This window comes from Phlebotomus papatasi, chromosome 1, assembly GCF_024763615.1.
Source record: "Phlebotomus papatasi isolate M1 chromosome 1, Ppap_2.1, whole genome shotgun sequence".
NCBI lineage: Eukaryota > Metazoa > Arthropoda > Insecta > Diptera > Psychodidae > Phlebotomus > Phlebotomus papatasi.
In genome coordinates this window covers 17,626,585-17,653,019 of record NC_077222.1, presented here as the reverse complement: position 1 = coordinate 17,653,019, position 26,435 = coordinate 17,626,585, and the positions used below count along the sequence as shown (strand labels likewise).

General features: G+C 32.0%; 1 protein-coding gene across 2 annotated transcripts in view; it reads left to right on the top strand.

The window, feature by feature from the left end:
- The window catches only part of LOC129798039 (lachesin), a 334,403-nt gene that overhangs the window by 209,238 nt on the left and 98,730 nt on the right, over positions 1 to 26,435 (top strand). For both annotated transcript variants that reach the window (XM_055840988.1, XM_055840987.1), the window contains exons 3-7: positions 10,699 to 10,812; positions 15,771 to 15,971; positions 21,332 to 21,472; positions 24,922 to 24,998; positions 25,159 to 25,213. In XM_055840988.1, coding sequence (XP_055696963.1) covers positions 10,699 to 10,812; positions 15,771 to 15,971; positions 21,332 to 21,472; positions 24,922 to 24,998; positions 25,159 to 25,213 — 588 coding nt within the window. The remainder of the gene's footprint in view (positions 1 to 10,698; positions 10,813 to 15,770; positions 15,972 to 21,331; positions 21,473 to 24,921; positions 24,999 to 25,158; positions 25,214 to 26,435) is intronic.

Below are 26,435 nucleotides of genomic sequence, written 5' to 3'. Positions count from 1 at the left end.
TGAAATTGTTTATAAATTTGAAAATGAATTTGCCTGAATAATTACTCTAGGACACAGTCCCCTACGGGAATTAGCGGAATGAGTTTGTATTGCTGTTGGTCGTAAGCTTTCTTATAATGTTAGGACTTATGCATGGTCTTTAGCGATTCTATCTACCATGTCCGATTGGTAAAGACCCTTTTTAAGAGCTAAAATTAAAAGAAAGCTTTCGAGCAGTAGAAATAGAGTGATCTCCATTTACTACGGTCATGATTTAGAGACCTTAGAAAGATACACTAAATTTTCCAAAACTAAACAAAATATTAATTAGTGAAACCTAGTGAATATTAATCACATTAACCCAGGGTAAGTGTGCCGAATTTCGGCATAGTTGCATGCAAGCGACAAAGTCTCAAGTTTGAAATATAATATTTTTAATAAAAATTGAATATTTTTGTTACTCTTTTATAAGGAATGTTGATTGGAACCTTGCAGACAGTTTATCATCTTTATTTTCTCTAAAATCATTCTTAATACATTTTGAAATGAATAAAAATGTAGACATAAAATTGGAGGCCTATTTCGGCCACCTTCATTCTCATTGTTCCTTGCCCTTCCAGAACTCTTTCAATATCTTTTTCAGATCATCTTGCTCGTCGAAGCGAAAGTTTTTGTTATTTTTTGCATTGTACAATCTCAAGAGTATCCAAAAAGTAAAAATTCATGGAAATTCGAGGAACAAAAAATATGGCCGAAATTGCAAGCTGGCCGAAATTTGGCACACTTACTCTATAGGTTGGTCATTAAATATCTGAAATTGATATCTCTTACGTTCAAATATTTTTAGTTTGCTAAAACTTAATCAAAATATAATTCTCAGGGTTTTAGGATGAAATCAATATGATATTACAAAAGCACAATTCAATTACTTTTTTTTATTACAGACAATATAATAAATTAATTACGTTTTATTATTTAGCGTGCACATGCACAATATACTAATTAAAAATATAATAAAATTGTAACATTTAATTTTTTTTACGATTGTTACTGTTCCTAATTCATCTGAACTATTGTTATTTTTTTTTAATTTCAAAAAGAGTATCCGGAAATTTTTTCATTTTAGGAAATTTCCAATTTTATTAAATTACAATTTTCAAAGATATTTTTCATTACTTCTTGATTATATATTGTACATGTTGTACATATTATACCCCAATGAGCATTTATCGCTATAAATGAGTAGAGATGTCTGACATCTATACGAAAACGATAGCGAAGACTTTACATATTTCTTCTATATAACCGCATAAAAGAGGTCCATATTTGAGTGAATGGGGAATTTTTACATCCAAAATATAACAATTATTTATTTTAGATATAATCACGTCGTCTTGTACGGTAAAATGTATCGATTATAACTAAATAAAATATAATCACTATACAATATCAATTTTATAACTACTGATCGTAGAATTGACATTTCTTTTCCATTTTCATTTAAAACTTGCTTAAACATAATCCTCAAATGAATAATCATTTATCCTCAACGATTCAGTCAGATTTCTTGTGACTCGCGCACTTCTATTGCGTATGAAGATTTAATGCAACGACTGTTTTGCGTTAGGGGACACAATATTAGTGAACAAAATTTCCTTCCCAACCTGAAATTCTCAAGGGAAAGCTGGGAAATTAAAGAAAATAAAATTGAATAAATTTATTGCTTTTTCCATCGTATCATTGAAAAAACTTATGGATGTCTGATTTTTACTGCATGTATTGATAGAACATCACTTTATACACAATGGTGGACAAATATTGGCACACACAATATTTTTTGCACAATTTCTCAATTAAATTGAGTTTAGTGTTGTCAATTTTCTATAATTTTCCACGCCATAATTTTCATTTTATTCCGATAAAATAAAATCAAGATATTATAACTTGAATATATAAGAAATATAGAAGAAAACACGTTTTTACATATTTTTGTAATTATATTTACATTATGGCGCACAATATGTTTACATTATAGACTCTTTATATCAATAATATCACTTCACAATAAACAGTGTCAAAACACTGAAATTTTATGCATCTGATAGACTTTTTCTACACTCTGGACACTCTTTCTGCAATTAAGTTTCACAACAGAAGATCACAAACCTGTTTTAATGCTTGTACTTTCGCTACACTGCAATTAAAGAAACAAAATGTTAGCTCTCACGAATACAGTATTAATTCACTATTTTTCTATCAATTATCCTTACTTTGTCAAATTTGATCTCTTCGATGTGTGTGCTCGACTTTACTATACACGCTGGTGCACTTCAAGACTTTAATTTATAATAAACATCACTTTTTATTACAAGTTTTCACTCAGAAATGAACCTCTGTTTAGTAAACAAAGCAGAATTTTACAATCTGGCATCGTCATACAACAAGAAGACAAGAAGTATATAACTTGTATATAATATGTAAAATAAATATACTTTAGAAATTTTTGACATAGTTTTATACATTTTCACTCAAAAATAGATTATATTATGACTTGTTTATAGATCTAAAAATGTTTGGTCGTAATTTTAAGAGAAAATAACAATATTTTAACTGGAATTTATCAAATGAAATGTATTATATGTATTAATAGAAAATATGTGTTATTTTCTATACATTTTTTAGTAAAGTTATTATACTGGCATTCAACGTACATAATTTTCAGATAATATACATCCAATGCGTTCATACATTATATTTTTCAGAAATAGCTCGATTACGTTGAAAATATGTTGGTTACATTTGAGACATACATTATTTTGATATCAAATGCCCCTTGGGCCAGATGTCTAACCTTCAGAAACTTATCTTTATTATCAAAAGCTGACAAAAAAATGAAAATTGTTAGAAAAATGAGTCACAAAATTGAACACATTCCAACTTGTTCCTTTTAGCTCTTAACACTCTGCACATAAAATAATTTGTTTCGAAGTACTTTAACTTGGCTTCTTCATCCGCAATTTTCTCATCTTATGTACAACAACCATAAACAACCATAAAAATGCGTCTATAAAACAATTCCAATCTCAGATGAAGTGCTAAAGTTATATCATGATTTTTCCTCAGTGTATAACTCTCCCTGATTTTTCGCCAGAAATTTATGAGCTGAATTCTCGCCAATTATCTTTCGCTGGCTCGTCACTGGCAAAAAGCTCCCTTTCAAGCGGGTGGGAATTATTAATGTAATTTAGAGAGAGACAGAAAAATTATGTGGCTTTTCCTTCCACCCCCAGGACGACAAGTGAAAGTCGTAGAAGGGCTGGGGGGGGGGGGTTTGATTGATGAAAATGAATCTGAAAATTTGAGATCATGTCCATTATTTGCGATGAGAGAACAGTATTTTTGGCCACAAAATTGGAATACCGACAGGTAACTCTGAATTTACATAATTGAAAAACTTTTAATAAATTTTCCCCTAGCTTTTCTAATACACCTTTGTATGGGTGGGAGCAGGAAGAGGAAATTGAGGTCAAGTCATTTGTGCGTGCGCTTTCCGTGCGAGGGACTTTTTCACTCGAATGAAAAGCAATAATGGGGATGGTCTTTGAGGACAAAATTAAAATCAATTTATTATCTATGAGGAAGATCGACATCCTGCTTAGACAAAGGGCTCCATTGTCTTCAATCCCTTTTAATTCAAATGGATGATCTTCCCCAGGAGGAAGTTGCATAGAATTGGAGAGTACTAAAACTTTTGATCCCTTTAATCTCGACACACCATCAAATCAGTCCAATTTAAACTAAATAATTCGCTCGATTGATTTCGATTTGTGGGTGGGTTGTGTAAGGGGGTTTTTCCTTATATCAAAAATCCATATAGACGCAACAGGAAAATTAAATTTCCCGGAAGCATTTACGAATTTCATCTTTTTTTTTCTTATATTCCTCTTCGACGTCTCCGCATTATTCAATTTCATGAATTCAGATGGAGCTCTACTTTTCTTTTTTTTTATATACCTCATTCGCCATTCTTCTTGAGTAAATCTTCCTCTGTGAAAGCATAGTTGATGGTGGAATGACATGGAGTAGCTGAACAAATGAAATAGGAGATATATTTAAGTATCTCAAAATCACTTTGTCGTCACAATATTTTGATAGAACTTGCATTTCACTACAAGAAGTATAATAAATGGAAATTTTTGTGATTTTTCATTTCATCATAGAAAAATAGCATCAGTTCTGATGATATTTATATTAAAAATATGAACATTGTAATACTTTTGAATAAATATTTATAAATATTTTACTGAAAGAGAGATTTCATTTAATAGAATTACATGATAGTTTATTGGAAGAGCAATAACAATTTTATTCAAGCATTTTCTATTTACATTAATGAAAATTAGCTTTTCTATTTTAATTAAAAGGTTCATCATTACTTCTATGTAGGGGAAGTGCTCATAATTTTGGACAGTCTGCTTATAAGCATCGAAGTTCCAAGTTTGAAGTGCGATATTTTCTATACTAATTGACATTTCTTGTTACTCTCTTTTCAGAAGGGTTGTTTAGAAACTTAACAAGCTATTTATCGTCTTATTTTTATTAAAATTAGTTTTAATACGTTTAAAAATGAATTGATATGTAGAGGTGACTTTGGCTCTTATTTTGGACAACTTGTTTATTAATTTGTCCAACTTGACTGTAAATTTGGACAGCTAATCCGCCTCAATAGGATGCCCATTGTTCTTCATTTGATGAACCAATCTTACCAAGTCTTCTTCCTGTTCATGTAAGGGAAACGTAGAATGTCACAAGAAGCCCGGAAACTTTCCATATCATTCATTAAAGTGAGTTGACTTCGGTGCTCCAAGTACGTGCGGATTCGCTCATTCCCTGCCCTTTCCGGGAGCCTTTCAAGGCATTTCTCGCTACATCTCTTTCGTAGAGATGATACTCCTTTGTTTCTCCAGGCATTTGTCCAACCTAGTCATCACAAAAGCTAAAACTTCACGAAATTTCGTGAGAAAAACACCTGTCCAAAATAAGAATCATCACCTCACTGGTGAATGTCTTAAAAAATTTCCCATTTTTCACACGAAAAATATAATTCACAAGGGAAATCTCACTTCAGGTCAAATGTACAAATCATCAGTAACGTGAATCAACACAATATTCAATGAATATTCAATAATATCACTCAAAAACAGCGAACAAACTTTGTTAGTACTTCACCAAAACTAAATAAGACTGAAGTAAGCCACGAAGTTCTGTCATATTTCTCGTAAGCAATTGCTCACACTGAATTTTCAACAAAGCAATTTCAACTCAAATCATATTCAAATTTTAACGTATTTAGTGTTAAAATCTTCCAAAAAGAACAAATATTTAGATAGAATTCATTATTCATCAAATATTGGAATAAAAATCCATCATTTTAATCAATTTATTTTTAGTGTCCAATGTTATCCTCAAAGTGTCCAAAATAAGAAACTGGACAAAATTATGAGCATTTCCCCTAAAAGGTTTTTTTGCAGCATTTTGTTATTAGAATTCAAAGAAAATCCATTAATTTTTAATGTTTTTCTATACCTTAGTTTTTGGAGAAAATAGTTTTTTTTTTATAAATATCTAGTTTTTCCAGTAGAGAATTTTTCTTTGATTTTACTTCTAATGGGCTCAAACAGAAATAGATTTTGATTCTCCAATAGTGTCTTGGATAAAAGGTAAATGGAACTCTACTTGCAAAAAAATCGTTGAAGTTCGAAAAATTCAAATTCAATTTCGAATTTTCATACTAAATTTTCGAACAAGGTGGGGAAAATTTATCAAATATCACTTTAAAAAGCTGGCAAAAATATTACTCAGTGATTATGGAGTGATTAAATACTGGGGCAGGAAAAGTTAACGTCGTTGTTCTGTTTTTTTCCTCACAACAATGTGAAGACCGTCACATTTTGACACTTGAGCAATTCGAAATTCGAACAGGATGTAACTTCCGCCTCCTTGCGAAAGTATTAAGGAGTAAGAAAGTCTCTTTTTCGGATCTTCAAATAGATTGTCGAATTTTTCAAGATCTACTTCTGTACGCAAAGTATATATATCCTAAGTCACATAAATTGCCAATTTTTTTAATGGTATTTTCGGTATTTTTTTTGTTCTTAGAAATGCAATCTTGGCTTAGTTTGATTACCGGGTAACATTACCAGAAATGTAGACCTAATGAGCTGAGCACATCTACGGCTTAAGCCGAGAGATGACATAACGTATAATTATCATCAAAATAATATTTAGACCACATTCTGATCTCTTTCTGACAAAGCCGCCTCTCGGCTTAAGCCGTAATACCGGCTTTAGACTGGATGTTGAGCCCAGTTCCCGAAGGCCTCAAAAATCTAAATAACAAAGATAACAAACAATTTTGTTAAGTTTTCAAAATCCAATGGATAATTTGTACTTAATATCTAATCTCAAGCAAAAACTTCCTCAAAGAATTAGAAGCTTTCAGCCATATGGCTTAAGCTTCAGGTCTGAAGCCCATATAAGTCCGTATAGGTTATAATGCCTTAGACACATTTACGACGACTTAAGCCGAGAGACGGTTTGATGAAATTACAATCAAAAGGCAAAAAACAAATGAGCAGTAAAAAATTCAAAATGGGCAGTAAAAAATTAAAAATTAGCAGTAAAATATTTAATTATGGGCAGAAAAAAACATAAATCTTTACAAAAATGGGTCTAATTTATATATTTAACATTTAAAATTGTTGCAGATAGAATAAAAAGCCCTTTGTTTTCCCTTTGCCAAAATTTGGTCGATAATATCACTGTGTCTAATGTTATTGTTACTGCTGAATTTTAACTTTTACTGATCATTTATACAATGCCTAATCAAAATAATCATTTGACTAAATTCCCATCAGTTCCCCACTAACTTTGCCGTTTCTCAGCTTAAACCGAGAGGCGGATTAGTCAGAAACTTATGAAAATGTAATTTGATCATAATTTTGATCATAATTACGTTAAGCCGGCTCTCGGCTTATGCCGTAAATTTGTCTAGGACATAAGGCCTTCTCATTTGGCTTAACTGAAAGTGTGTCCAGGATAAAATTTGAACAAAAAAAAACACTTCGCATATAAAAACTATTTAACTATAAAGCATGTGTTAGGTATTTTTGAAAAGTTTATACTTTAGACTCTCTCACATTCGGGCATTTGGGACCGAAATATTATTCAAATTCGGGAAGAAATAGAAATTCGAGCGTTGAATTGTTTGAAATGCAACAATTTTTGTTCTTCTCGTTCTTCTGCATATTATTATTAAGTTTACATACTTATATTTATGGTAAATTTCAAGAAACCCCCTTAATAATGCAAAATCACATCGTAACTAACTGCTTAATTCGAAAACTTCTAAAATATCGATGAAATTTTTTCAAATTTAACCGCTGCCCGAATTAAAAAGAAGTCCGATCTTAAAAGAACCAAATTAGACAGAGTCTACTGTATTATAAGTATTTATTTGAACTCATTTTCTTTTTAAATCTAATTTTTGGTTTCCAAATCATGGTTTTGACAAGGTCATTTCCACGTGTCTTTATTATCCTTTTCCATTTCTGAGCAAAACTTTTGATGTCCTTGGCTGGTTTAGCATCCCTTCTCATGTCTCTCTTCAAAATATCCCAGTATTTCTCTATTAGCCGAATTTCTGGGCTATTTGATGCGTTGCAGTCGCGGGGCTCATATTGGATGATGTTGTCTTCAAAGCATCTTATGGATCTTATGGTGTCCTTAGCATAATTACAGGATGATAGGTCTAGCCAGAACATTTGAGGAATGTCATGATCACAATAAAGCGGTAAAAGACGCTTTTGAAGGCACTGCTTTATGTGAATCTCGCGGTTCATTGTGCCCAGTGGCAATTCCCACTATGAAGAACCCTTAGCTCCTATAATCACAGGTTCAAACCACGTTTTTTTTTTGGAAACTTAGAGTATGATTCTTGAATCTGTACTTCTTAGTTACACTCGTTCGATATTTTTCAGTATAAAATTGCTGACCAGTATAAGTTGTTTGAAGTCGGCTTTTATGATCGTTTCTTAATCCATCACAATGAACCTTTAAAACCCCTTTACAAGTTTGTCATGCAACCTTCGGGCCCCCGTTTTGGCAATTTGACATTGCTCAAGTTATCACTACGGTGGGCTGCTGGTTAGGTTTTCTAAGTAATCAAACTAGGGTAGAGTCAGTACTTTTCGCCATCATTAAGCTTTAGGGGCCTCGTAAGGTGTGATATTTTTGTCAGACTAAAATGATTTTTTGTATAAAGATACTTTGAAGCAATATCTATCTATATATTTAGGATACGTCTCGAGAATTTTAGAGAATCTCATTGCAAAATATGCATCTTCCCCAATTATGCTTGTTTCAGTACTTTGCGCCACCTGTTTTAAAACGAATTTCAATTAATTAAGAGACGTAATAACGTATTGGTATATTAGAACAGAACATATTATGAGTCTTGATATGCTACTTATTCTTAAATGCCTTAAATTAGTTGTTTTATATTAGGTGGCGAAAAAGTGCTTACATGGAGAAAAGGGCTGACTCTACCCTATTTCTCTTTTTGACCTTTTGTACCAGACTGGATGAGATACTTATTTTTTGGCCACGTCTCATGTAGAAACAGAGGGGTGAATCTTGAAGTACACAAACACCTTTTTCTCCATTTGGTGGTCAGAATTCCTTGAATCGTAAAATTACGTTCCGGACGGTCCCACATGAATTTCAAGTCATTAGGGGGAAGTGGGGCACCTTTGAAAGTATGGCACCTTTGAAATTGGGATCTTTCACCTTTTTTTTTTTAATAAAATTCAGCCTTATCGTGATGTAATTTAGCTGCATAAACAGATTGAGAAGGTAAGTTACATTATGATATGGTTCAATTCCACTTAAACATGAGACAAAAATCCCAATTTCAAAGGTGACCCACTTACGACGAAGGAGCCCCACTTCCCCCTATTCCTATTTGCGAATACGTAAGATATGGATTTTGAAGACATTTATGAATTTTGGCTTCACACCTTTTCTCCCGGACAAATTTGTGGAACTTTAGTAAAATTGTTATTATGCTTTTTTTTACGTATAATATAAAAATAATTTTTGACACATTTTCCATTTTCTTTTCAATTTGAAATTTTGATTCTTTACTTGTAATACGGATCCATCTGTTCCCATTGCTTAACATCGATTTCCGACTTTCCTTGTAGACTTTTCCAAATATAACATTTTCATAAAGTGTTAACAAGCAAGTGAATTAAATACCGCAACCACTTTATTAAAAGCTTTCACTGTGAAGTCGTGCAATAAATCAGCTTTAAAATTTTCTCTCTTACAATTTAATTAAGTGACGAGATATTTTCGAGAGATTAAAAAGGAAAAATTCCTCTCTGTATTTTCATTCAGGACGGCTACATCTTTCCATCAGTCATTGATGCTTTATGCAAAGTTTCCATCACTTCGCCATTTACCAACTTTTGCGGCAAATTGAGGATGGCTTAATTATAACCAATTGATTAATCTAGCACTACTCTGGATGCTATGGCGAAAATTTAATAGTTATCTTAAAGAAATAGACATGTAACATAGCTGAAGTTTTCTTTGCATTACCATTCAGAAATGGATGGTTTCTATCAAATTTTCTTAGACTTACAATAATAGGAAAATATTGAACTTGCAGTGGAAAGTTTAATATCACTTGGTGTTTGTGGTAAAATTTAAAATATCGCCAAGGGAGTTATGTGAGAATATTTGAGTAATGCAGGGAATAGAATGTCAAATATTTTTCTTGGATATTAGCCCCCTTTTCTTTCGTCTTGATGGAATTTTCCAAAAAAAAAACCACCCCCTACAAAACCGAAAATTTTCTCACCCATCGACTTTTCTCAGCACCAATATTTCACTTATATGCTCCATCTTCACCATCACTCGCATTTTCCTCAGGGGTTTATTTTTGTTCATGCACGCCACTTTAAGGGTATCCTGGAGGGTTTGGGGAGTTTTCAAGGAGAAAGAATATCTATGTTTAAAAGAAAAAAAAATGAAAGAATAAATACATGTATGATATGTTAAAAAATCTCTGCTTAAAATGGTTGAGTGTGTAAGAAGGGTGGAAATCAAGAATTTTCACTCAAAGAGGCGGCAAAATGAAATGGTGAAGCGATAATAAAAGGAAAGTGCTTACTCCTTCAAGTATAATTTAACGATTTCCTCTTTAGCCATCTCATCACAAGTCAACTTCCCCTTCAAGTGGGTAAGAAAAACTGGTGAGTGGTAGAGAATTGTGCGGGATGCCTATAAGGAAGAGACTGATGGGAAAACAGTACGAATGATGCGAAAGCCCTAGGAAAACGACGACAGTGGCACTCATTTGAGCAGATGTCAGACTTGATTGCCAGCAAGTTGTATGTTCTGCCAATCGGTCCATGCGATTTGATCAGGCGAGAAAGTCGTAATCCCGTCAGGGAAAAGTGTCAGAAGCACTTTGTGTTGGCAAAAGAGTCATTTGCAGAAATTAAATAAACTTAACCGATAAATTAGTTTACTATTTTCGGAGTAGCACTTCACCCGAAAGCCCTTTAAAACTCTCCCCCATTTCGACCAAGTTTCCGGACAATTTAATTACATCGTCACTCATGGTCACATTTTTTCTCTACTTCCTTACAGATTCTCATGCTCAATCGCTGTCGAAAGGTGAACCCATGTTCATAAGCAGATCTGAAACTTTTAAATTCGTCGCAGGAGAAACTATTCAGCTGCCATGTGAGGTATCAAATACAGGTGAGTTAAATTGTCTGCATATTTTCTCAGGTACACCGCAATCGCATTTGCAAGTCAAACAGAGTTGGAAAGATTATGCTCCTAGATAAAGATGTGAAATTCTAAGAGATCCTAATCGGAAGGTAACTTTCCTCAGGGGGTGATTTCGCAAAGCTCTTAAAAAAAAACAGTAATTAAATTAGGGAAAAGCGCGACACTTTCGAATGAGTCAAGCTTCGGACAAGTCGATTTTGTGTATGTTCCAAAGTTATTTAGCCATTGGCTTTTCCTGGAAATTTGAGACATTAGACTAGCTATTAAAATATAATATAACAAAGGGCCGAATTCATGAAAAACCTATTGAAAAAAATGAGTTGTTCGAAGCTTGAGTCGTCCGAAGATAGCCCGCTTCACCCTATCAAGAGCTTTCGGATAATCCGACAGTAGGTTATTTAAGGGGTTAACGTGGGTCAGAAATTCTAAAAAAAACCAACATGCTTTATCTAATAGAATACTAGAGGCAACAGAAGCAATTTTTGTTAAAAAGTTCCCTTTTTTAAAACAATTGACGTTTCTCGATACAGATATGGGATGTTTTTTTAAAGCATTTTTTTTTTAAACAACTGTTCCAAGTTTAACATTTAAACTATGTTTTCTGATGAAACATGATACCAAGAAACACTGGAAGCAAATTCCTCTTGGATTCTTTCAACTCCGACAATTTTCAATTGGAGAGGGGAATTTTTGTGAACACTTTTGCATATTGTCGCTCATTAGAAGTGTTCCAACTTACGAGTTACATGAACTTACCCAGATAATATTCTCTATGGATTTCCTTTTATATTGAACTTAGAACGGTATTTTCTGATATTTTCTTTTGAAAATTAAAAAAAAAATCATCTGTTGTGTGTATATTTTTGGAGGCGGTTTTTGAAAAAAAAACATACTTCTCGGTAGACAAGATTAGTCAGTGCAAATTCATCTAACGTCCAAAATATAATATTTCCTGTTAGATGATGAGTGAAACTCGTACTTGAACGCTAGAATTTTCTTGTCTCGATTATAGCTTATTTTACAAGACGAAACGAAAAATCCAAATTTTATTTAAAAAAAAAATAACGTTCAAGTACGAGTTTAACACTTTAAGGACAAGAGGGTTAAAAATTAGGGGTCAAAAAATCACTTTTTCTGACTTATAAGAGCAAAACCGAACTTTAGAAAGCCATAGGAAAAATTTCATTTTTGGGTCACCGGACACCCAATCGTCCTTAAAGGGTTAACTTATCAGCTAACAGGAAAAACTTGTTTTTCCAGGCCCATGTCTGAATTTTTAAAACTTTTAAATGAAAATTTTAGAAAATTATAGTTTAAATGTTGTAAATATTTATATGTTTAATTTTTATGTGGCTAAAAACTTGAAATAAAATAAAAAATTATTATGTTGAAAAAAATTAAAGAAAATATGCTGTTTGACCCACGTAACTCCTTAAGATAAATATGTTTTAGAATTAAATAACTTTAATATGAATAAACAGTTTTTTTTTCAAAATGATTTTTTTGAATCACCGGTGCTACATTCATGTTTATAGGGTTGAATGATCTCAAGTTTTTAGAAACTCAAGGAATTTTTGCAAAGAAAATAAACTGAGAGAAAGCTGAAAGAGAGTCATCCCTTACTTTGCCCTGTTAATTCAGGCGATATGAATTAATTCGATCTTATAAGAAATCAAGTCTTCCCCAAAGCAAGATTTCTCTTTTCTTCATTTTTCTTTATTCATTATTTCTTGGAAATTAGATTGGAATTGCAACTTGGCACACTTGCATCTTAAAAGTAAGATTCTACCATAATTATACAATTGTAATTTGGAATATTATTTTAAATTTAAAAATCCAAATTTGAAAATGGACTTGCAGTTTAATTACATTTATTAAAATATTTGCAAAAAAGTAATCGTAAAATTATGAGTGTAAATAAAAGTCAGCAATGAATATGAAAAAAGACAAGTGTTTTTGTAAAAAGTTCATTTTAATTCAAAATTGTGAATAACTTTCAGGTGAACATGATTTATAGACCAAAAATAATTACTACAATATATTACCGCTACAACCTTTTATTTGAACTCACTGGGTGTTCTGAATCGTAATTTTCATTTACTTATTATTTTGGATCTCTCCACAGGTATTTAATCCATAACAGTGGGTCAATCGGTTAAACGCTTGCCCTATAATGCCTATAATATAAGCTTTTGAGGTTTGAATCTGATTTAAATTTCCAGAAATTTTTGACATTAATGATGGGATTTTTTTTGAAAACTAAAAAACTCGAAGTATTCATTAATCTAGTCAATTACTAATTAAATTTAAATATTTAACAGAATGATTTCTTCTTGTTTTTAAAAATATTTCTTACGGTTTTTCTTTTCATATAATAAATGTTTTCCTAAATGGTAAGAAGAAATTTTTAAGATGTACCTAAGTCGCTTAACCTTTTTTTATGATTTGCTTCATAACATCTATAAACTTTTAACTATTACAAAATTTAAAAAATAACTGCCTAATTTATTTTATGTCTTTGAGGGAAATATTTTAAAATTTCACTGTAACGTAAATGATATGGAAATATCGAAATTTAGTAATTTTTGTTTAATTTAACAACTTATTTCTTGCATATTTTGAATTTTGAACAGCAGCAGCCAGAGCTTTTTAATTGTGTATCACAATATTAGGCGATTAAATGTAAGATTATTATTTAAAAAATAAGTATTGAATAATACAAAATCTTAAGATTTCATTTACTTAAATTTAAAATGATCTATTCACTAACAATTTTTTTTGTTAAATATACCGTAAGTGCGGGGGACTTTTATATCCACTGTTCGTAAGCTTTTCTTTATTTCTAGAACTTAAGGATGGTCTTTACCAATCCAATCTACCATATCTGATCGGTTTAGACTATTCTTAAGTTCTACAAATAAAGTAAAACTTACGAACAGGAGGGTGTCAAAGTCATCCGGACTTAGGGCAAAATCACATTGACAGTAAAATACTCACTGTATTTCGTTAATTTACGTATTTTCATTGCAATTCTTACGCAAATTCTCGATAACCGTATTGCCTTATCTTATACTCGATAGCACTAGGTGAAAATAATATAAGAAAATTGGAGAACTAAAACGAAAATGCGATAAACCGTGAGCAAAAAAAACTGTACGATTATTTTCTCTTACAGTTTTTTTTTGCTCACCGTTTATTGAATTTTCGTTTTATTTCTTCAATTATCTTATATTATTTTCACCTAGTGCCACCGAGTATGAGATAAGGTAATAACCGTAATCGAGAATTTGCGTAAGAATTGCAATGAAAAGGCGTATAACGAAATACTGTCAATGTGATTCTGAACTAACGGTATAGTTTTATGGGAAAAACTTGAATAAGGTATAGTACCCTCATTCGACCGGTTTCTCGTCTCGACCGGTAGTTATTTATTCAATTTATATTTTCTATAATATTTAGCGTATGGTCTAACATTAATAGGTCAATTATTCCATAAATAAAACGAATCAGTGAAAATTTAATAGAAATTTACGAAATTGACCATAAAAAAAAATTGAACCACCCGTCGAGTCGAGGAACCCGGTCGAGAGAGGGCACTTTACCTTAAGTAAAATCAGAAGGGATTTATTTTAAAATAATTTTTTGAGATTCTTCTTCTCGATTCTTAATTTATTGCATTCAAGCTAAGGTTTTAAAGTTATTTTAAAAGAAATAACTTAGTTTGAGTATCGTTTTTCTTGTACCATCTTTTAAGCATTAAAAGTCACGACTTGTTCATTTTCATTCACTTGTATTTGCAATAATATTATTAATTTTCAGCTCGATGTTTCAGATTTCACAATAAAAGCCAACTTTATAATTAAAAAATATTTTAAAAGTTTATTGAAAGTTCAAAAACTCTTTTCAAATATTTTTAATTTATATTTTTAATGCATATGATTTACTTGTAGTTTTCATTTATTTATTTACTTTTTAATACACCTTAATAATAACAGTTTTAGTTGCATACTAGGTTTAATTCTATCGAGACTGTACTATTGAGTATTAAAAAATAAATTTATTTTGAAATTAAAATAATAAAAAAATATAAATTAAAAATATTAAGTAAAGAAGTTTTCATTGTCCAAGTAATATTTGATTGCTATTATATGAATTATTATTATAGAAATATTTGTAAGGACTTAGACTTAGGATCATAACCAATAAAGATTTGATATTTTTGAACAAATATTTTTTTTGACAAATTGAATTAGTTCAAGTTTCCTTTTATTGCTACAAAGAAGGTAACCATTAACTTATCGGTATTGCAATGTTAAGGCCTCTACACATTGGGAGCAATTTTTGTCAAAAGTTGCTTTTTTGAAGGAAACTGCATACAATGCTGTAGGTGGAAACGTCAAAATTCTGTCAAAAATGCAATTTTTGACGAAAATTGCTCCCAATGTGTAGATGCCTTTAGAAATAAACAACACTGCAGATGAAATTTATTCACATTCCCAGTAAAGTATATTTTCTGACAAAGGGAATTCAATTTGAAAACTTTTAAATTGAACTTTCAAGCTCCATGTCATCCTGGTATAACTTCATCTTGTCATCATCCAACTCTGTTTGCAAAAGCACCCCCATAGTGTATGAAAATTAAAGTGAGAATTGTGTTACAGACGAAGCCTAAGATGCACAAAAATCTCGTATAAATTTTGTCTTTAGGGAAATTGCACTGTGAATTTTCCATGGTGATGAGAATAGAAAACATTTCAAGGCTTTAGAAATGCTGATGGGGTCCAGAGAGGTACAGAGGGAGTAAGAGAGGAAATGGGATCTGCTTTTGGGTGTTTGTGCTATGTTGCCTGAGAAAATATAAGATGTGTAACATGCAATTTTCTACCGTACTAAATGACATTTTCTCGTGTCTCCCGAAAATACAGAAAACTACATTGTGGCCTGGAAACGAGGGATTGCCATACTGTCAGCCGGCACAGTTAAAGTGACTCCAGACCCACGGGTGCGATTAGTTAATGGATTTTCCTTGCAAATTAGAGACGCAGTGCCACAAGACGGTGGTGATTACATATGTCAAATAGCTACTCTGGAGCCAAGGGAAATTACACACACCGTGGAAATTCTAGGTAAAATTCTTTAGTTATATGCAAATTCTTTGTCAAGCTTAAACCCAAAAATCGTTGTGCCATCCTCTAAGTCAAGCCATCCAGAAGAATTGCTATTCCATTTCTCCCAAGTCAATTGTCATGATAATCGTCTTTTCTCAGTCTGAGGCTCTTTTCAATGCACTGAGAGAAATCTCATATACTCTTTCAAAATTCATCCTCAAACCATAAACCCAGAAAAAGAGAATGTGGAATGGCTTTTGTGTCTAACATTGGCAGCAAAAGCTCATCTATATACTCTAACCACCTAATCCCTCTTCAAAAAGTTGGGTGGTAGAAATGCAAAATTTCCACGTCATTCTCATGGACATTTGTTCAGCCATTTCTTTAATTATCGATTAGGGATGAATTCAAGAGACAGAAATTGGTTTACTGGGAGAGAACATCCAGATACTACTCTTTTAGCACTGTCAATAGGGGATGAAATTAAAGTTTGTGCAGAGGAAGGTTGAAGAGCTTGAATTGATGAAGCGGAGGATGGGGTTAAATGGATCTTTGATTTGGCAGTCGTGCACTTGATGTAAATTTACCACAAAAGCAGCTTTAAAGTTCAAAGTACACTCAAGAGAAATCGAGTACCAATTCAGTGGTGTTCTTATCAAAGAGTGATGGGAAGCAAAATTCCAACCACACACTCGCTCAACTTTCAATTGAGGATTTTATGAATTCCAACACATGATTTCCTGCTTCGTGCCATCGAAAGCTCTCTCGTCCTCCGATAGAGCTCTCCAGTTTCTTCAAGCTTCTTCACAGCGCATTGTTCATGAGACTGGCACATCTTGCAAAAACGATATTATTTATTCACAAAAAAATCCGACAACACGTGAAGAACGTTAGAGCTCTTTAAATTTATCACTATGTGATACACAGTAAAAAAAATTTAACACTATTATAGTGTGTAATCTTTCACACCACTATTATAGTGTTAAATTTAGAAAAAATGTTTAATTTAAAATTGTTTAATTTAAAGTTGTTGAATTTGGAGTTGTTGAATTTAAAAATTATTGAATTTTTGTGAGTAAACTCAAAAATTGTTGAATTTTCATTTCATTTATTTTAATTTTTTTTTACCTTTTTAGACATTTGTAATGTTTCTTTTTTCCTGTACTCGGGATCCTCCCTAATGCGAGATAGTTACATCTGATGCTCGGATCTTCACGATATACTTATTATGCATATAAATATTTGATGTTCTATATGAATTTTGCCCAATGAAAAGCGTCTCGACTGAAGTATATGTCTTAAATGGAAATTCAACAATTTTTACACAAGTTTTGTTTAAACATTCTACAGCTTTTGTCTGAAAATTCAAGAACTTTAGTTTAAAAATTCAACAACTTTGGTTGAAATACACAAGGCTTCGCACTATAATAGTGTGAAAAATTATGATCAAACTATAAATAGTGTTAATTTTTGATCATGTGACAAAAAATACCATAAAGTTGTGTATTTTTTTCACACTATAATAATGTGAAAAACTATAATCATACTATAATAGTGGTAATTTTTAGAATTTTTCAACAGTTTTAAATTACAAAACATTGTTGAAAATTTTTATGACTATAATGTTAGTGAGAAGTTTTACACAGATCGCAATTAAGTAATTAATTTATCCGATTTGCTATTATAGTGCTAAAATTTTACACATTTTCAAATTAAAAAACGTTGTTGAAAATTTTTCAACTATAATAGTGGTAATTTTCAATCACATGATAATAAATTACCAAATTATTGTGCATTTTAAACATTTTTAAATTTAACAACTAAAATAGTCGATTTTGCATTATTATAGTAGTAAAATTGTACACATTTTCTCACTGTGTACTTTCACGGTGGTGTCACATATAAGATTAATATTAACATTAATACTTTCTGAACTGCGAGAATGGTAAAAAGAAGATAGAAAGTGTTTTATTATTTCTCTTTCTCGTGTTTCGCTCGAAAACTGATCGAATCATAATTGGCAGGTATTACAGGTATGGAAAATTGTTGAAATTGTCCGTAATACGATTCAGAAAACTATTAATACGAACAGTAATATCTTATTCATCTCCAGCAGAGTGTACTCTTTCCGCCTTTTCTTACTCTTAGTATTAATCTTACATGTGACCATATGGTCATATAAAATTTTTGAGTGGATCATTTTTCTTACAAATTCTATCACTTTGATTTTCCATGGTTACTACTCAATGAAACTCCTGGAATTGTGTAATATCCCAGGTAGGAATTTATCTCTTCTATATAAGACTTTCGGGAAGCAAATACGATTTCAATAATGAGATCTTCAATTAACGTCTTAGAATTGCCGCATTGGACTTAATTCCTTTCCTGGTGCCAGTTTAGCGTTTAAAGGCAACAACTGATCTTTTTAGCTTTCTCTCCCGAATGACATTCTTTATTAATTGTTGTCTTAAAAAATACTCGAATCAATAAAACAGTACCGTAGACCCAAGTGACTTTATACTCAGGGGGGCAACTGCTCCCTGGCTTTTCGTAAACTTTTTTTTACTTCTATCACCTTAGGATGATTCAGAAACCATAACGAGACTTAAAGATAGTCTAAAGATCATCCTTAAGAGCTAGAATTAATGAGAAGCTTACGAAAGGAAGGGGTGCAAAGTTACCCAGCACAGAACGTTGATCTTTTATTTTCTCTTTCTAGACATAATTATAATGTTTAAATTAAGAGAATTCAGGAATTTTAACTTTTCTAGAATGTGAAGCAATATTTTCCGTCAACTTATTAATCGTCAATACATCATTTAAATTGCATTTTATGAAATTTTCATTAAAAAAATTTAAAATTCAACCACTGGGACCTGATTTTCGAAGACTTTAAAAAAAAAAAAAAAAAAAAAAAAACTTACTTTTCGTTGTACAAGATTTTTTCGGAGTAGGTTGATTCGAAATCCAAAAACCAAATATTTTCTGTTAGCTAATGAGTTAAACTAGTTCTTCAACGAGGATTTTTTGAAAAAAAAAATGTTATATGAAGTTTAGGGAGAATTTTCTACAGAAGAAAATATTATTTTTGATGTATTTTACACTACGTTTCGTCTTATGGAATAAGTTGTGTTCAAAGAAACATAAAATCCCTTAGTCGAGGACTAGTTTACCTCATTATCTATCAGGAAAAATTTGTATTTCGAATATTTGGTAACTCTACTCTGAAGGTTCTTCACCGGAAAGCAAGTTTTCTTTAAAAAAAATCTCCAACGATCATGTCCCACCAATAATTGCTGAATTTTGAACATTTTTAAATAAAACTTTCAAAAAATATAGTTTAAAAATGTTATACATTTATATACTTAAGAGCTTGAATTATTTTTTTTATTTTGCTGAAAATGCAATTTTGAAAAAAACATTCTTGTATTTTAGTCTTTTTAACCAGCGTAACCAATAGAATTAATTAATTCAATTCTATTTTTCTCTCCATGGTATATGTCTCAGATAGACATTAATATGTATAATCAGTCATATGAATTTAACCCTTTAAGGACGATTGGAACACCGGTGTCCCACAAAGAAATAATTTTTCTTGACTAAATAAATTGATTATTTTCTAATGTCTGTACATAATTTTAAAGTAGAAGGTTGAAGGAATCTACAATATTTTTTGCAAGTCTCTAGCTATTTGCTATGTAGTAAATATTTAAGCTTAAAAATGGCGAATTTTTAAATTCTCAAATTCATAATTTATTTTATTTTTTTTTATACTTCCAATTGTTTTTTAAGCAAAAACCTTTTGGCAATAAAAACTACAATACTCATATGTAATATTTTTCATTAAAGTGAAAAATATTATTCATTGGTATTGTCAAAAAAAAAATTACTTAAATTTTTGAGCTATTTTTGTCCCTATCGTTCATAGAAGCACAAAACACACCGAATCAGACTCTGTCAGACTATGTTTCTCAGTTTAATTTTTATTGTTGATTTTCAGTCCGTAAAAAGTGTCTCGTCGAATTTTCTTTATTGAAATATATGTAGATTTTCCCACTATCTTTTGTACTTTAAACATACTAAAATGCATTTCTTACAACAAAACTTTCGCACCGTTATACACTGAGAAAAAAAAGAGGGTGCGATTACCTTTTTTTCCTCGTAACTTTAACACTTTTTAGGTGTAAAAATATATCAACTTTTATTAATGTTAATTTTACACATTTTAAAGTATAAAATTCATATGAAAAAGGGTAACTTTAACCCCTAATACATCTAAAAAGGGTAATATTTACACAGATTTCGGATCAATAATGCAAGGTAAAATTAACATTTCCGGAATGTTATTTTAACTTATTCGGATTTCTCTCAGTGTACACTGGAGGTTAATCGTCAACATTTATATAGTTTACTTTCTGATCACATGCACTGCAAACGAAATTTTGTATTGATATTAATTAGCTTCTTTCAATGATGTGCCACGTTCATTGCCCATGAGTTTTGTATATTCAATGTGGAAAATGCGACAACAGCATTTTGAAATATCGACTATGTGCCAAACTTAATACTGGTACAAGTAGTTAAGCATTTATTAGTTTTCTTTGAACTTTCATGTACTGCACGACGGTGTCTGTTACACTTCTCAGAATAAGTGGTCGGAGTCCGATGGGCAAATAACTCATTATTTATTCGACCGTTAAAAGCAAATAATTTGCCTACAAACAAGAAAATCTTCAGACGCTGACTTACGGGTTTGTTTGCCAGTCTCATAACATAGAGTTTGTTTTGTGCAAAATTTTCAAATTCAAACAAAGAGACTTTTAAGCCGGGTAGCCCTCTCTTTGACAAACCCACTCCTCGCCAAAAAGTATTGAGTCTGCTATAGTCCATGAATTTAATCCGACAATTTTGTCCCCTCCAGCATACGGAAAATAGTATATATTCCAGCTGAAGTAAGTGGAATTAAAAGTTGTACCAAAAGTTTTCACATACACTGGTGTAACAATGAAAGTTCAGTTAATGCGAAATCGAACATTTATTGGCAATCTCAGAAAATGTTCTGGACAAATTGGAGGACTTCCCATGCTTCTTTTCCCTTTTTATCCATCCGCCAATGTCCAGTTGAAAGAGTTTGTTGAGCAATTAACTTACATGTGCTGCAAGTGAGACTTGTCGAAAAGTCTCCTGCCGACCTAACCGTCATTGAAGGAAAGAATACACCCCCTAAAGAAAAAAAATGTGCTGCTGTACAAGAGTTTTTTTCCCGGCTCCTCCTACTTGGAAGTTGGACAGAACAAGAAAAGTCCTGTAGGAAAAAGTTGCAAGGACGATAGAAATCAATTTGAAAGAGTACAGCAATTTTTCCTATTAATTTGCAGTTCCGCCAAAGATCAATCACATCACTTCGGGGGGACACTTGCAGGTGAAGAAGGGGGCTTCAGTAAGAATTGAGTGTTCAGCATCGGGAAATCCCACTCCTAATATCACCTGGACTAGAAGAAACAACATTCTGCCAAACGGTGAGCAAGAAAAATACCCTTAAAGTGCTTTTCGCTCCTGCACCAGCAAAATTATATTTCCAGAGTTGATCAGGAATTCTTGGAATTTTCATAGATTAGAGATTTTGTTGATTTTATTTTGAATTATTTTTAAATTGAGAAAAAAAATTGATTTGATTACATTTGATAATAAAGATACTCTTCGAAGAAACTTTAGCATGCATTCTCAAATTTATTTTTTAAACCTTTTGAATCTAATGATATTCAATCGATTTAAAATTTACCTAATTTACTGATTTCAAACTGAAAGAAGATATAATTGTTTCTTCGAATCATATGAAAATTGACATTTCAATTTCATTTTAAATTTTTATTTGACAGAAAGAGATAACAGTTCGAAAGAATTAGAGGTAAAATTTCAATCGATAAAATTTCACAAAATCTAAAACGTGCGCCAGCCAGCGCTATTATAAATGAATTTATATTTCCCTTTAAAGATATTTTGTCATTATAGATAAAATTGCGATTAAGTACGTCAGTTTTGCAAAGCACTCTCCAAATATTTATTATAACTGTACAAGTGAGCAGTTTAATAATTAAATTTAGTGTGCAAAAAATCAAAATTGATCAGTACTCAATTAAGATTAATAAAGCCATTAGAAGCAATTTTCGTCAAAAAATTGCTTTTTAAAAAATTTTGACGTTTTTACCTACCATATGGTACGGAAAATTTTTATTTAAAACCCTTTTTTTATTGCTCTTAGTGAGTAGACGCCTTTATGCACAGAAAAAATATATTTTCTAAAATCGTAAATTTTTGTGAATTCCTACTGCCCCAAGCAGCAAGTTGGAGTAATATTATCGTTGGATGTATGTATTCTGGTTCCCAAAAACGAGTCCTGTGATGGTTGTCAGAGCGTCAAATTACGGAAAGTGTGGAATATTATGACGGTAATTACGTAAGGCATTTGACGTCATAATGACTCTAAGATTACTCGTACATGACTAGAAAATGACGGGTCAGAATCGGCATTTTGAATTTGAATTGAATTTGAATTTTATTCATGCCCAAAAATACAGAGTACTTACATAGGACTTCCTGTGAATTCACAAAGTGGTTGATCCGCATGTTTTCTCAAAAATATAAAAGTGAAAATTTAGAGTAAATAGGCCCCACGATTGAGAAGTGTGCAGTGATTCACAAAAAAGACAGTATCGACAAAAAATTAACGAAAATCACGCAGTGTTTTGCTTAATAAATATCTGGTGTGGAATGATAACTTTTCGACATTATCAAATCGATAGTATCGATAAATCTATGTCTGTTAGATTAAGTGAATGTCGACATTTTACAAATTGTTGGGCTATTCATTGCGATATTCTTAAAGTAATGAGACTGTTGCTAAACATCTATATTAGTTACAGTTGATAGTGTCGAAAATAAGTTATCATGTCACCCCTGGATTTTTAGAACAATAATGTGTGTGATTAAGATGTTTGCTCCTATCTCAGTAGTAAACTGTATTAAAAATTTTGTGTCTAAAAGACCAATTGGTCAAACGTTTGAAATAATTCTCTGTGTTGTTGTACTCAGAAGAAAAATTTTCGACATGTCGGATGGATCATTCAGCAATAGACCGATTGCAAAAATCTTCACGAGAGTGAGTGTTGTATTATAGAAAAATTAGTCAATTTTGTGTAAAAAGTAGTAAAAAAATAATACAAAATGTAAAGAATTATTGAAAAAACAGTGTCTGGGATAGTAGTGTAATACAAATTTGTGAAGTGCATTTAGCTTCTTTATTCAGAGTACGTACGTTGATTTCGTACTTATGCGGTAGAAAAAAATGCAAAATGCACTGTTTTTGGCGCGTCATTTTTGGTACGGCAAAAGACCGTTGTTTGGAGTTGGTTCTGTTATTTCAGGACAGAGTGAACTTTAAAACCGTAATATAATTAATATTTTACTAATTTAATTTTGAGTAGTAGGAGTAATTTTTTGACCTTTTCTTGTACTCTAAAAAACAGTCATCCTTTAGTGAGAGTAATTGTTTGCCGCTTGGGTGGGGACAAGGGGTAGATTACTGTGCCGCTCATGGTTCACTCGAGTGACGATCTGTCGATTTTGTGCCAGTCTGCAGCAAATAAGTTTTGCAAGAATAGTGTTTCCAGTACACTACATTAAAATTTACTACTGGAATTACTAGAATTGTCTGAACGAATATCTGAATCTGAACGTCTGTCATAAAAGCAAACTTACATATAAGTCCGCCGATTTTTCGCTAAGATCGTGCCGATCTGCCAATTTTTGTTAAGGAACAATGCATGTTCAACATGCAAATCTCTCGTTTTCTGGCCAAATTGTACCGAACTGTCGATTTCTTTGCAAAATAGTACCAATCTGCCAATTTTTACCTTCAGATCGGCACAGTTTACCAGTCGCCGCTCACGGTGCACTCTGAGAGTCACTTATTCACCCCTTGGGTGGGTACTTGCGAAATTCTCGTAAATCGTGTAGCCCTCTAAAAAGTTCATAAAAGTGTGTACTTTTTTACGAAGAATGTTTGTAACTTGATCACATTGCGAGCATTATTTGTTTTACAAAAAATATTCGTAAATGTTCGTAAACACACAGAAAAATGTTTGTAAAATTTTGTCATTAGCTCGTAAACCTTTGCCAGCAAAAAAAAGGACGAATAAATGTTTGGAATGATTAAAAAAAAGCTTGTCAATTGATAATTTTACGAACAAAGCTTGTGAAAAAGGTCGAACTTTTACGAACTTTAACAAACTTAAGAGCATTTCATAAGTCCCCAGTGGAAATTCACAAACATTTACGACCATTTAAAAATAAAATCTGTGCACGATTTACAAGTCAGTCGTGAGTCAACCTTAGTAATTCACAAACCTTTCCGAACAAATTTAGGAAACTATTTTCTTCTCTGTAATTATTTAGCAAAATTACGTATTTTTCAAAGTGACTAAAACCAGCACTCATTAAAAGCTTTTGTTTAGAGTTTAGATTAATATTGTAGTTTTGTAAATTCTCTTTTAATTTGCCTTTTAAACAACTATACAAATCAGCTGAATCCTTGAATTAGCTTTTATTTCTTAATGTCTCTGGCACACCTTTTATATCAGGAAAAACTCAAGAAATCAAAATTCACATTCCTTTCTTTCTCTTTGAAATTGCATATGTCTATCCCACTCTTTTGCTCTCTTCTTCTTTGTTTAAGCATCACACCAAATTCTCAATTTAGTTCAATCTAATTTGAGGTGCGAAAGATTGGGTTAGACGTACTGAAAATGTTTGAGAAAGAAAAGGATATGAATTTTGATTTCATGAAATTTTCCTTGATCTAAAAGGTATGCCTGAGCTATAAAAATTAAATTTTTATCTGGCAAAATCTTTTATCTATCGATTCTGCACTCTAGATACACATCTTACCATGTAATGCCTAATTTTTCAGGTGAAGAGCGACTTTTCTCACCAATCTTATCCATTGAGAACATGGACCGACACAAAAGTGGCATTTATATTTGTCAGGTGAGCTTTTGGCTTTCTTATGAAAAATTCATCTCTTATGGAGATTAATGCAGCAAGATGCACACGGGTTGAGATTAAGTGTTAGAGGGTGGGTCGATGGGGGGCAAGGTGAAAGGTGAAAAGGATGAGTGCAAAGAAATAATGAATGTACTTTTTACAGGCAAGAAATGGTGTTGGTCAGCCTGCCAGCAGTCAAGTTGTGCTTCATGTTCTATGTAAGTTGTTTTTTTTTTATTCCCAACAATTAAATTGCATTAAAGGCCAAACAACGTTAGTTCTATAGAGTAAAATTAAATTTTATATCTCCGGGTAGAAAAGTCTTGCGATACACTTTCGTTGATGATGATGATGGTGCATGAAGGGAAAAAGTTCTTTTTCTGTATTAATTTTTTAGTCACAGGGATTTTCTGCAAAAATAAAAAAGTGAAACATCTCATCAGACTAAGCTCAGAAGTGTAATCCTTTTAGTTTAGGTTGTGCTCTATCAAGCTTATTTTTGTTATTATAATTGATTTTGCTGGTGTCTCTGCCAACAATGCACAATAATTAAAATAGACAGACACGCTCAATTCTAATCAAAAAAAGCTCGAGGTGCCTCGCTGATGAATACTCCCTGGGACATGTGAACATCAAATCTGAAGCGATAACATATCCTGCGGCTCGAGCTTTTTTTTTCGGTATGGTGTGTATAAAAAAATCCCACCGATGGTGCGGGACTTTATTAGATTTTTAGCACCATCCGACGTAATCCAATTTTACATCCAGCGAGACAGCACGGTGCTTTGGATGGTGCAATGCCAACGGCTGGGTAACATTGTTGCTTACGATCATGCAAAAAGTTGTCGCAAGTGTTCTCGAGAGACTACCGACCGAAAAATGTGAAATTATTATGGAATTTATCAAAATTTTGCCATCACCCCAAACTCAACCTCTGCCTTTTTTCCGGTAAATTTACCATCTGTTGCGGAAGGAGTTGTAAATTTTCGTACACCCAAGCTATGTATCTTGCAAGTTGGGTGAGCTCTTTTTTTTGCAAAAAGTTTTAGTACTACAGTCATTTCTTTTATGTTGATGATGTCTAGAGGAGTTGCAAGAACATTACCAAGCTCTCTTTCTTAACTCTTTATTGAAAAATTACGGTGTTAAGGGATATTTAAGTTAGGTTAAAGCGAAGCTATATTTAATGTTGCATGCAATAAATTTACCATCTTATCTTGAGGCTGTTTAAGGAACTTTTTGCTCAAAAGAGACTAAAATTGTTACTATGAAGATTCCTGAATGGAATGATACTTCAAAATTTAAGATTCAAGAGACCAAATATGAGAATATGAGCCCTATGAAATTTTAAAACTCAAAATAAATTAAAAATAAAATAAAGAAGTTTAAATATGGGCATCACATAAAATTCTGTTACTTCCTGTTTCTTGTTAGAGTTCT